Genomic DNA, 14293 nt, shown 5'->3' on the forward strand with positions numbered 1-14293 from the left:
AAAAAGTGCATATGTATCATGTCATTAGCTACAATGGAAATAGGGTTCAACAGTCGTGATGTCACTTCCCTCGTAATGACGCATAGTAACTTATTAACTGGTTCTAAACTATCGGGAAAATGGCCGACGCCCTCATGAAATACTTCTCCAAAGAGCATAAACGTGTATACAGAGGAGAAAAACATTTTTAATCTGATCGTGTTTTGACTTTTATACATTCTTATCACATGACATGTGAAAAATTTCTAGCCAGTATGAAGAATAAAAAGGACCAATTTTCTTTGTTTAGAACCAATCTGCTCGTTGCTGGGCGGACGTGACATCAGACTATTGAATCCTATTAGTCCAGTAGATTTATGCTAAAAATAGGATCACCTGGGAGAAATTGTACCTAGCCGAATTTAACATATGTAGTTTGCACCTTTTATGCTAATTATCATAATAAAAATCCACCGAAATCCGTTGGTGGGGGAAAAGTGATTGATAAATAAATAAATATTGAGCTTTTATATAGCGCAATATCCACTAAATGTGCTCAAAGTGCTTTACAATGGGTCCCTGCGTTTTCTTATTTATACTCACAAATTTCCATTCGGGCTGAATAAAATATGGATAACCCGAGCTCTCTAGTGCTTTTAAAAACTTTATACACTACTCAGCGTTGATAAAACCAAAATTTTTCACATCTAGGACCTGTATTTTTACGCAAGGGTCTTTGAAGCTATCCCTACCCCCTAAAATGGGGAACTCAAGCAACATTGGAAATTTTAGTATTTGAGCTTAATGATATTATTGTTTAGAGAATTATCTTGTGCATGTTATAAGTTTTTTTGTTTGTTTGTTTGTTTGTTTTTTGTTTTTTTTGTTGTTTTTTTTTTTTTTGGGGGGGGGGGTTTTTTTTTTTAAATAAATGTCAAATTCAAGTCATTGTTTGGCCTAAAAAAGGGTAAAATAGCATATTTGCCCAGATTCTATGCGTTTTGACTTTTAAAATCATTTAATTTCATTATAGAGCCTAATATTTAATCATTTAATCAATTAATAGTGATTCAAACAAATCTCTCTAAAAATGTCAAACAAAGAACCACTATCACAAGAAAACATTATTGACAAAAAACGGAGGACCAAAGGAGGGAAGTCAACCCGTCAAGAAAAACAGAAAGAACAGGACTTGGCATTGCAAAATATGCACATTGGGATTTTCTGACCCAAATGACAAATTGCTGGAATGCCAGCAATGCAAAAACCACTTCTGCATCAAATGTCTTGGCAAAACCATCGGGGAATATGCATGGATGACAAAAAGTGATGACACTATGTGGTTCTATACAGAATGTAGAGAAAAGGTAGAAAGAAACATACTTGTTGATAGAGAAATTGAGAAAAGATTTAAAGAGATATCCTCTAATTTTGAAAACAGACTGAAGGCTTTGGAAGAAACACTAAAACACAAATGTGAAGAAGGAAGGGTGAGAGATATAGTTAAAGAGGAATTAAAAAGGGAAAAGTGTGCATCAAGTGGAAAGGATAATGAAGAAAGGGATGAAGTGTCTTTGGTCATGTCTGAATTTGAGGAGAGAAAACATGGCGGTGTATGGCATCGAGGAATGTTTTGCTTATTCATCTTAACTACGCCACTACCAGATCATCTCATTCATCTGTGGTGTTTCATTCATCCTTTTTTGTTGATAAAGGGGAAACTCGAAAAGTTCATTTGATCTGTTTTTGTAATTAAATTGAAGCTTACATTTAACTTCACGTTATTATTTATTTCTTCGAGCTTCGAGCAGCAACATTTACACTACAAATGAAATAAGGAGTAGAATAAATGAAACAGGAGAAGAAGAAGGCAATGATGAAAAAGAACCTTGAATTAGAAGAAGAGAGAAATGAAAGGGCGAAGAGAGTGAAGAACGTAATTATGTTCGGTAAATGTTCGGCATACCGGAAGCAAAAGATGGCGATAACAAAGAAGACAAGAAAAGCGCAAATGGTCCTCAAAGAGTTGCAGGTTCATGGAGACAAAGACAGCCTAAAACCCCAAAGAGCAAGTGATCAGATTGGGCAGAAGAGAAGATAGACCGAGACCCATGAAAATAAGTCTGATGTCAACGGAACAGCGTAACACTGCTCTTGGGAACAGCAAGCAGTTGAAGGATCATAAACGGGAATGCCTACAGAAGGTATATATTGGAGCTGACCAAACAATCATGCAAAGAGACCAGGCCAAGGAATTAAGGGAGGAGCTGAAGAGAAGCAGGGGAAGATGTGGTCATTTATAGGAAAAGGGTCATCTTTAGGGAAAAGTTTAGAGAACAAGTAAGAAAGATAGACAGCGATGTTGGAGGAAATGACTGGGACTGGGACGAGGAATGACTACATGGGAAACGTGTCAGTCCAATTGCCCATAATGTTTCTGAGCAAGGATTCAACACAACCAGAAAATTCAAGAAAGAGACATACTGGTAAATGATAAGGAGGGGCAGCAAGTGAATATGTAAACAACTCTGAAGTTCATGTACACGAACGCAGACAATGTGATGAATAAGAGAGAGGAGCTAAAGGCTATGGCAGAAGAAGAAGATCCAGATGTGATAGCGATAACAGAGGCTAAGCCAAAGAATGCAACAACACACCCAACCATAGCAGAGTTATGTATTAAATTGAGGGATATATAGGAGCTAGCAGAGATTTCGAAACTTCCGGTAGAGGAGAATACTTATTGGTGAGGGAGAACCTCAAGGTTAACCCCATAGAGGAACTCACAGATCACGACTTTGGGGAGAGCGCTTGGTGCTCGATTGGAGTGACTGGACAGAGTCAGATACAGGGACGGCTGGTAATAATGGGCAGGGTGGGCAAATACCAGCCTGTTTTTTTCAAGTTATATGCTATATTACCAGGTCTGAAATAATCAAATTTAAATTAGATAATTTCAAAAGTTACTACTTAAACTTTATACTTCGTACTGAAATCAATTTGTGTGTATTTTTGATAGATTGCGAATCACCACGCATCCCGTAATGCATAAACCAGGATACGCTCCTGTTCTTTTTTATCACCCCCCCCCCCTCCCCAACCACTCCACTCCGCCCACATCTTCATCTCATCGTCACGTCGCCTGACGGTGAACTAACTCCGATTTTTGCTGTCTGGCCTCTCTAGTACTAGGTCGGGCTAATTCAAATGAGCCCACCTTATTAACCAGTGAAAACTAAATAGAGATTTTGGCAAACAAACTTTTTCTTATTTATTGCCTTACTTGTGCTGGTACCATTGATGTAATGACTTTGGGAATGTTCCAGTATTGAATTAAATTTATTAATTTACTAATTTTATATCAATTTAATATTAATTTGTGTTGTTTTTATATATTTGTTTATCCATTTAAAATTTTCTTTTTTTCTCGTTTTCTTTAGTGCTTCTCAAAACTCATTTATTTAAATTGTTTTCTTATTTGTTTTTTTGTTGTTGTTGTTGTTGTTTTTGGGTTGTTTTTTTTTGTTTTGTTTTGTTTTTTTTAACAAATTAATTTGTTAGTTCTTATTTTTTTTAATTCTTAAAGTAATTACCGCTGTATTTTTATTGCCAGACAAAATAATTTTGCAAAACAATGTAATTTTCTATTGTATTCCGTCTAATAAAACAAAACACTTTTATTCAAAAGTCACGACTAAATAAATATATAAAATACAACCACCATTTTGGTTTTCTCAACAATTGAATTAGTATACGAGAAATACTCTTCTGAGAAAGGAGAGAGTTGAATTCTAACTAAGTTATAGAGGAAATACGGAGGGTGGGCAGATTCCGTACTTGCCCGTCCTGAAGCTAATATACATACATAAGTTCGCGATGAAGAGGCGGGAAGCTCGGGGTTGGTTGGGTAAGGAGTAAAGATAACACGGTCGTTATTGTTATAGTCTAACGAATGCATGAGGAGAAATTGGTAACATTATTTTGTCTTAATTGTATTGTATGAAGTATTGGCGAAAGCCTAAGATTAAATAAACTTTGTTTTTGTCTGTCTTATTTTGACTATGGAACTGATACTGATACTTGTCATAGCAGACCTGCCTACTTGAAATAGGAAAATAAAAATCGTAGTTTTCAGGGCTAATAAATTCGTAGATATTTTAACTACCCTTTAAAAAATGACCGGAATTTCGTCTGTTTTGATAGATATCAAATTTTTAAAAACGAGAAAAAAATTATTGGAAACGTAATAATGATGGTGATGGTGGTAGTGATAGTGGTAGCGGTGGTGGTAGTAATGATGGTGGTGGTAGTAATGATGATGGTAATATTATTTATTATTATTATTATTATTATTATTATTATTATTATTATTATTATTATTATTATTATTATTATTATTATTATTATTATTATTATTATTATTATTATTATTATCATTATTGTTATTATTATTATTATCATTATTATTATTATTATTATTATTATTATTATTATTATTATTATTATTATTATTATTATTATTATTATTATCATCATCATCATTATTATTATTGTTATTGTTGTTGTTATTATTATTATTATTATTATTATTATTATTATTATTATTATTATTATTATTATTATTATTATTATTATTATTATTATTATTATTATTATTGTACGTATTGGTGGCATTACTATTGTTGTATTTTTTTGTGGTTATTAATGGTATCAGTTTATTGTTTGGTTCCATTTACCATTTTTTTCCACTTTCATGTATGTGGTCATCAAATTGTATGATTTATTGTCGAAAGCCTAAGATTGAATAAACTTTGTAATATTGTATGGTAACCATCATTGTCGACGACATCGTCGTTGTCATTATAATCTTCATCATTAACAACAACAATATTAACAACAAGTACTACAACAGCAATAAAAACAATATCAACATCATCATAAAATTTCCGTCATCGTCTCCACAACTATCATTCTAACCAACAGCACCACCAAAACCACAACCATAATTCATCCTCCTCCACCACCACCACGACCGCTACCACTATTCCAACCACTACCACCACCGGCACAATCATTCTAATCATCAAGACAGCAGTGAAATGCAATTTGAGCTCTGAATGAAACTCGGGTCATATCGCTGTTGTTGCTTCTCGATTGAAACTTTAAGGTTACTACATACTACTGAAAACTAGTGCCGCGCTGAGGACCGGTCCTTGGACCGGTCCCACGGTCTTTTAGCTGTGAACCGGGGACCGGTCCCATAGTGGAAGACCGGCGGCGGTCCTCACTTCTTATCACCTTTCAACGGTCTCGCGCCATACTACTTCCCCAGCGATTTGTTGCCTCGGTTGCCTATCTTCCACCAATCACCACCCATCCCACTTAATTAATCGCACCCACCACCAAATAATATTTCAACCACAAATAATCACATTCACAATGAAATGACAATACCAGTAGATTTTAATTATTCCAAACGTAATCAAAAATGAATCACGAAAGAGAATACAACTAAAAAATAAAGCGACGAGACATAATGCGACAACACCTTGACAATACAAGTCCATTTCGTTCACTCGAAAAATTAAAGATTTGCTTTAATCCTTCAACGGCGAGATTAATATTTCTGTTACATTACTGGTAGTGCGGGGCGGTCCTTGGCAAGCTTATAGACCACGGTCCTACGGTCCCTGGGAAATGAAAACCGACATTGAACATTCCTGAGAGACTGTTGGAAGTTCGAACCGTTTTGACCTTTGGGACCGTGGGATCGTTCATTCTTGAACCGTTAAAGACCGCTACACGATGAAAACCGTGGTCTACAGGAGTAAAACACACGGAGTAGTCACACTCATTTCAAATTGTAACCTAATTAGAGAAGAGGGGTGATGCCTTCTTTATTTGCTCACCGTACTTCATTGTTACTTCGATAATTTAATAAAATTTGAAATTTATCCCCATTAACAGAGATAATGGCATCGCCCAAGGAGTTGATCGAGTTGTTCGTGGCGTTGACACATTAGAGGGCAGCGAGCATTGAAGAGTAAGAGAGAGACGTGAAGTTATAATAAGAGGGGGTGGATGCGGTAATAAGTTAATAAGTAATAAGTGGGGTCCATGGTGACTTTTCGCCAGATCTAACAAACCCAGCTACCCATTCACTGCTGAGAAGACAGGGATTCAGAAAAAACTCGACTGCACCCGGGATCGATCTCTGGCCCTTTGCGTATAAAGAGAGTGCTCTATCAACTGAGCTATCGAGGTCCCCAAATATTCTATTGGACTTTTTTAAAATACAGACGTTATAACTGGGTTTTTTTGGAAAGAAGAAACTAATAAAACTCATATTATTTGATTAGTTAAAACACCAAACGAAATTTTAATATTATTGTATTATTTTAAATGACAGCAATGCGATAGAAAGGAGTGGTGACAAGAGATGGACAAAAGAAAACAAAAAATCGGACTTGCTACTTGCTAGGTTCGACACACACACATACACACACACACACACACACACAAACACACACATCTTTAGTAGTCACATGCATTTCAAACAATAACCCATTAGAGAAGAGGGGTCATGCCTTCATCATAGATCATTGTCATTGCGATCATTATGGTGTAGTAAATTTTGAAATTTACCCCGTATAATGGAATCGTCCAAGGCGTGCACCTCCTGTTCCCCCCATCTCACACACGAAAGGGCGGTTTGCGAAGTGGAGGGAGGTGGTCGTCTGCCTCTATGGTCGTCTGTGTCGTTTAGTGTATTGCAAAGGGGGGTGGGTGCGATTAATTAAGTGGGATGGGTGGTGATTGGTGGAAGATAGGCAACCGAGGCAACAAATCGCTGGGGAAGTAGTATGGCGCGAGACCGTTGAAAGGTGATAAGAAGTGAGGACCGCCGCCGGTCTTCCACTATGGGACCGGTCCCGGTTCACAGCTAAAAGACCGTGGGACCGGTCCAAGGACCGGTCCTCAGCGCGGCACTAGTTTTCAGTAGTATGTAGTAACCTTAAAGTTTCAATCGAGAAGCAACAACAGCGATATGACCCGAGTTTCATTCAGAGCTCAAATTGCATTTCACTGCTGTCTTGATGATTAGAATGATTGTGCCGGTGGTGGTAGTGGTTGGAATAGTGGTAGCGGTGGTGGTGGTGGTGGAGGAGGATGAATTATGGTTGTGGTTTTGGTGGTGCTGTTGGTTAGAATGATAGTTGTGGAGACGATGACGGAAATTTTATGATGATGTTGATATTGTTTTTATTGCTATTGTAGTACTTGTTGTTAATATTGTTGTTGTTAATGATGAAGATGATGATGATGATGATGATGATGATGATGATGTGATAATGATGATTATAATGACAACGACGATGTCGTCGACAATGATGGTTACCATACAATATTACAAAGTTTATTCAATCTTAGGCTTTCGACAATAAATCATACAATTTGATGACCACATACATGAAAGTGGAAAAAAATGGTAAATGGAACCAAACAATAAACTGATACCATTAATAACCACAAAAAAATACAACAATAGTAATGCCACCAATACGTACAATAATAATAATAATAATAATAATAATAATAATAATTTAAAAATAATAATAATAAATAATAATAATAATAATAATAATAATAATAATAATAATAATAATAATATAAATAATAATAATATAATAATAATAATAATAATAATAATAATAATAATAATATAATAATAATAATAATAATAATAATAATAATAATAATAATAATAATAATAATAAAATAATGATAATAATAATAATAATAATAATAATAATAATAATAATATAATAATAATAATAATAATAATAATAAATAATATAATAATACCATCATCATTACTACCACCACCATCATTACTACCACCACCGCTACCACTATCACTACCACCATCACCATCATTATTACGTTTCCAATAATTTTTTCTCGTTTTTAAAAATTTGATATCTATCAAAACAGACGAAATTCCGGTCATTTTTTTTAAAGGGTAGTTAAAATATCTACGAATTTATTAGCCCTGAAAACTACGATTTTTATTTTCCTATTTCAAGTAGGCAGGTCTGCTATGACAAGTATCAGTATCAGTTCCATAGTCAAAATAAGACAGACAAAAACAAAGTTTATTTAATCTTAGGCTTTCGCCAATACTTCATACAATACAATTAAGACAAAATAATGTTACCAATTTCTCCTCATGCATTCGTTAGACTATAACAATAACGACCGTGTTATCTTTACTCCTTACCCAACCAACCCCGAGCTTCCCGCCTCTTCATCGCGAACTTATGTATGTATATTAGCTTCAGGACGGGCAAGTACGGAATCTGCCCACCCTCCGTATTTCCTCTATAACTTAGTTAGAATTCAACTCTCTCCTTTCTCAGAAGAGTATTTCTCGTATACTAATTCAATTGTTGAGAAAACCAAAATGGTGGTTGTATTTTATATATTTATTTAGTCGTGACTTTTGAATAAAAGTGTTTTGTTTTATTAGACGGAATACAATAGAAAATTACATTGTTTTGCAAAATTATTTTGTCTGGCAATAAAAATACAGCGGTAATTACTTTAAGAATTAAAAAAATAAGAACTAACAAATTAATTTGTTAAAAAAAAAAAACCAAAAAAAAAAACCCAAAACAACAACAACAACAAAAAAAAAAACAAATAAGAAAACAATTTAAATAAATGAGTTCTGAGAAGCACTAAAGAAAACGAGAAAAAAAGAAAATTTTAAATGGATAAACAAATATATAAAAACAACACAAATTAATATTAAATTGATATAAAATTAGTAAATTAATAAATTTAATTCAATACTGGAACATTCCCAAAGTCATTACATCAATGGTACCAGCACAAGTAAGGCAATAAATAAGAAAAAGTTTGTTTGCCAAAATCTCTATTTAGTTTTCACTGGTTAATAAGGTGGGCTCATTTGAATTAGCCCGACCTAGTACTAGAGAGGCCAGACAGCAAAAATCGGAGTTAGTTCACCGTCAGGCGACGTGACGATGAGATGAAGATGTGGGCGGAGTGGAGTGGTTGGGGAGGGGGGGGTGATAAAAAAGAACAGGAGCGTATCCTGGTTTATGCATTACGGGATGCGTGGTGATTCGCAATCTATCAAAAATACACACAAATTGATTTCAGTACGAAGTATAAAGTTTAAGTAGTAACTTTTGAAATTATCTAATTTAAATTTGATTATTTCAGACCTGGTAATATAGCATATAACTTGAAAAAACAGGCTGGTATTTGCCCACCCTGCCCATTATTACCAGCCGTCCCTGATATGAGAGAGGAACTGGGGCACATCAAAAGGGAGGAAATACTAATTGAGGACACCGTAGGAAACAACTGGAGTAGATTTACCAGAGTGCTCAACCACTGCTTCGGGAGAAACATTCCGAAAAGCAGAGCGAACCGGGTTGGTAGAAGAAAGCAACCTTGGATGACGCAGGAAGTGAGAGAGACATTACGGAAGAAGAAGGCAGTAAATAGAAGATACTCTAGAAGCAAAACGGAAGAGGATTGGGACAGATTCAAAAGAGTGAGAACCGCAACCACTAAAATAGTCCGACAAGCGCACCAAAAGTATGAGAACAAGATAGCAGAGGAAACGAAAGAAAACCCTCAGGCATTTTGGGGTTATGTAAACAGTAAAATGAAGACAAGACAGGGAACCTGTGACATGAGAAAAGAAGATGGCACCTGGGCATCTGAAGATGAAGACAAGGCAGATGTGCTAAATCTCGTCTTTGCAAGTGTCTTTACGGTGGAGAACCAGGAAAACTTGCCAGATATTGCAAAAAGAAGTAATATAGATACTGCACAATGGCCGATTACTGAAGAGAGAGTAATGAAGAGACTACAAACCCTAAAGGAGAGTAAATCACCAGGACCTGACAAACGTCATCCTTACATTCTAAAAAACTTGACAGAGCAGCTAGTAGTACCTGTGACGATTTTCTTTCACTGCTTGATATCTTTATCATTCGTCAGCGTCTCATTCAAAACCACTTCAAATTTAGTGGACAACAACGATACTTGCAAAGGGAATTTAACACCTTGAGTTAAAACACTCAAAACATGGACAGTCTTTTCTCCAATAAAGCTCTAAATTTTGCTAACGGGATTTGGTTAATATGTGGGAAACCTTTCCATTGTATAACGGAACACTCACTTTCCGCTTAAGGCTTATTCGCCTGTTCTGCCCATTGTATGCATATCTCCTGCTATTTACCCTTTTCAAACAAGACTCCAACGTGTTTATGCCCTGGGGTTCTCGTCTCGTTCGAGCGTGGCTGAAATTGCAATCAATATTCTAGCTCTCCGTTATTTCTTTCTTACCCAGTTGTTAATCAAAGCATCTGAATATCATTGGCTATCTAAACAGGAACATTCTTTCTGATTGGCTATCCCCATAATTCTTTTGGCGTGCCCTTACTTTACAAAACCAAATTTATCTCAGAAGTGAAACACACACACACACTAAGAATCCCAAGAAAGAAGAACCATTCCTCCAATTTCAAATTTGTAAAAGTTTTAACTTCTCTCGGTCTCTTCTTGTAAAGCGCTTTGAGCACATTTAGTGGATATTGCGCTATATAAAGCTCTCTTTTTTTTTAAATTCTTTTTGAAGGTAAAATTATTACTGGTTAACGTATTCAAAGTGGAACGAGATATTACTGTGAATTAATGTTTAACTTATCATTACTGTTATCATGTGTGTATATTCTATTTGTTCTATGGATGTTCGTAAGTTGAAATACTTGTACAAAACTATATCTAATTGTATATTATACTATGGTTAACATGTGTTTATGATCTATGCTATTATTTCATTTACATTCAATATGTATATTGCATGATGTCTGTACCCTACCGCCAATCCACGGCCACACATCATAACCTCAATTATAATTAATAAAAATAAATTGAGAAATACAAGGGATACAGCCCTGTTAAATTCTCATCATGTAAGATAGCTCAATTGTCAGTTGATGTTTGATACAAATGCAATAACTAACCATTATCATGGAGTTACTGCTTCTCCTTGCTTTGGTCGGCAAGGACGACCCGGTGGCGAAAGACAAACTAGATTTGGCTCTAAGACCTTTTTGTTTTAACTCTTAATTGAAGGTCCTTGGCTAGCACCCATCCTTGCTCCGTGCCCAATACTAGCTTAGCACTCAATCCCTGATGTCAGTCATCGCCGACACCAGAGCCTTCCTGTCAGCCCATAACTACAACACACTGTTGTGAAGTCAAAAAAAAACAAACATGGAAGCAGGGGCTTATACCATTTTCAAATGAATCACATACCGACACAGATGATTGAAATAAAATGAATAAATAAATATATATATATAATAAATTAGATCCACTCAATTAGAGCCATTCTTCCTGATATTAACTAAACACTTATTCTATCTATCTTTTCCTGTAACAATCAAATTAAACTTTATGTATATAATTGTTATTATTGTATTGGGCATTACTATTGTCTTGACTCATTTGTTATTAATACAATTAAGTTATAAGGGACCTTAAGACTATTCTTAATCATCCCTAGATTAAACCTGAGCCGTTTGTGGCGCAGCTGGTAAAGAGAGCCATAGCGCGCATACTTGTTCGACTCCAGACCATTGAGCTTATCGTTTGGACTCGAACCCACAATAAAACCACAACCCCCGCCACAGTACCCCTAACCAAGATATTTAACCAGTCGATGAAAGAAGGAAGACTACCAAGGGAATGGAAAGAAGCTAACGTCATAGCCATATTCAAGAAGGGAGACAGAAATAAATCCAGAAAACTGCAGTGAGCCTGTCATCTGTCGTCTGCAAGCTCATGGAACAGCTGATTAGAGAAGTAGTTGATCATATGACCAAGAACAAACTATTCAGCAAAGAACAACATGGTTTCATGGCGGGAAGGTCTACTGTAACAAACCTACTTGAAACAATGGATGACTGGACGAGAGACTTGGAATTAGGCAACAATTTAGATGTCATATACCTCGACTTCAAAAGGCATTTGACAAAGTTCCACACTGGCGCCTAATCAGAAAATTGGAATAGTATTACATTAATGATCAGTGATCAGATAGTCAAATGGGTCCGAGATTTCCTCAAGGATAGAAGACAAAAAGTGGTAATGAATGGAATAGCATCAGCGAGGAGACTGGTAACAAGTGAAGTTCCACAAGGAAGTGTACTGGGACCAGTTCTCTTCCTGATTTATATCATGACTTGCCAGACAGTCTATCATCTATATGTAAAATCTTTGCCGATGATACAAAGCTCTACGGAGTAGCTAATACAGAAGAGGAAAGAAACACATTGAAACAAGATTTGAAAAAAGCTTGAAGAATGGTCCGAAACATGGCAGATGGAGTACAATGTAGACAAATGTGCAGTTCTTCACCCAGGAAAGTTATAAGAATTGGTCCAATCATTAATAGATGAGGAAGAGCGAACGAGACTACACCAAGTCTAAAAGCTCTATACAGAGGTTTCCTGGTATTCATTCTCACTGGGAAAATACAAAATAAAGGTAGCAAGGGCGTGGCTCTATTAGTTCGAATGGATTACAAATTACAGCATTTTTTAAAAATGAGAAATGGTTTATACCGCCTTTTATCAACAGTCAACAGTACGAAATATACTCCCTTTCTGTCACAACGCCTTCTATCCCGATTCAAACAATCCATTCATTGACGAGTGTCGACAACTGTGTTATCGCTTCGCGGGGAAGTGACCTACATGGAACAGAATTTTTTCGGCTCCCGTTTTATGGTATCAGTGTTGCTACATACCTGAGAAAATGAGCCGAATTAGAACCATTTTCAAATTATCATTATTATTATTATTATTATTATTATTATTATTATTATTATTATTATTATTATTATTATTATTATTATTATTATTATTATTATTATTATTATTATTACAACAACAATAATAATAATAATAATAATAATTTGTCCTGGCCCTGTCCGGATACCCTGGCTGGGAGGGAAACAGTCAAATGTATAGTTAGTTTTTGGAGATGATATTTTTTTCTTTGTAAATCATCTCTCTGTTATGCATTGTATTATGTTTTGTTTATGTATTATATATGATTTGTAAACATTTGAGTGTATTCCTCTTAGTGGGGACCAGTGCTTGTGTCCGGATGAGACTTTTAGGTGATCTCAAACTAAGTACACTGATTGTGTGCTCTTGGAATCTACATCTGTTCCTATTTGAACCAATTCCCCTTTGTCTGCCTTATTCTTGGATGCTTTAATTGTAATTCTAGAACTTTTTACTATCCCATTTTCTTCCTTTTTAATGGCGCTGATATGACCTTAATGTGTTGCAAGCGCAGTAAAACCCTTAAAAACAAAACACACACACATACACACACACACACGCACACGCACGCAGGGAGGGAGAGAGAGAGAGAGAGAGAGAGAGAGAGAGAGAGAGAGAGTCAGCCCTTGTATAGTGTATTGTTTGATTTCCGAAGTGGAATGGGGCTGTTTACTTCCTTACGCTTCGTAAGTTTTGAAATTACCCTTGGTCCAATTGACATTGTGTTTTTGTTAAATTATATTCCATTGATTTCCATTTATTGTGGTTTATTTGAGGTACTTTTAACAATAATTGATGCAATAAATCAAGTTGACTCCATAACTGCACTGACCGTTTGGTACAAACCATTATCCAGTCCATAAATATCCATTTTTAGAATCGGATAAACTGAAAAGTGAGCTTCGGGTGTTTTATCAAAAGGAATCATTATCCCCACAAAACTTGTCTACATATTATAACCAAATTGCTGTCTACCATTGGTAATAGGTACTGGACTATAGTCCGTTTCATAATTCATATCCAAGCTTTAAGATTCTTCTCTCTAGAATGTTCTGTTGCATGGCACTGATGATTTTCATGTTTATTCCACACACCCACGACCTACGCGTGTTTACTTGCAGGTCTGATAACCTGGTTTTATTTTTTGCAATGACTCCCAAACCAACGCAAAATATTGTCCATTACAACTCTGTTAAAACAAGCCCATAATTGGGTTCTATTATCAGACCTGCAAATATGCACACGACCGACAAATAAAAAATGATTTTCCCAATATAAAAAAAAAACAGCAACACAGATTAAGCATTTGATTATTTACGCTATTCAAAAACAGTTATTATTATTATTATTATTATTATTATTATTATTATTATTATTATTATTATTATTATTATTATTATTATTATTATTAT

General features: G+C 35.3%; 1 protein-coding gene across 1 annotated transcript in view; it reads right to left on the minus strand.

The window, feature by feature from the left end:
- Positions 1-13843, minus strand: part of LOC144967580 (uncharacterized) — a 37008-nt gene extending 23165 nt beyond the window's left edge. The window contains exon 1 of the mRNA XM_078905029.1: positions 13714-13843. Coding sequence (XP_078761155.1) covers positions 13714-13809 — 96 coding nt within the window. The 5' untranslated portion in view covers positions 13810-13843. The remainder of the gene's footprint in view (positions 1-13713) is intronic.
- Positions 13844-14293: the final 450 nt, after the last annotated feature.

The sequence above is a fragment of the Berghia stephanieae genome, chromosome 3 (assembly GCF_034508935.2).
Source record: "Berghia stephanieae isolate SIO BIC M18660-M18661 chromosome 3, UCSD_Bste_1.3, whole genome shotgun sequence".
Classification (NCBI taxonomy): domain Eukaryota; kingdom Metazoa; phylum Mollusca; class Gastropoda; order Nudibranchia; family Aeolidiidae; genus Berghia; species Berghia stephanieae.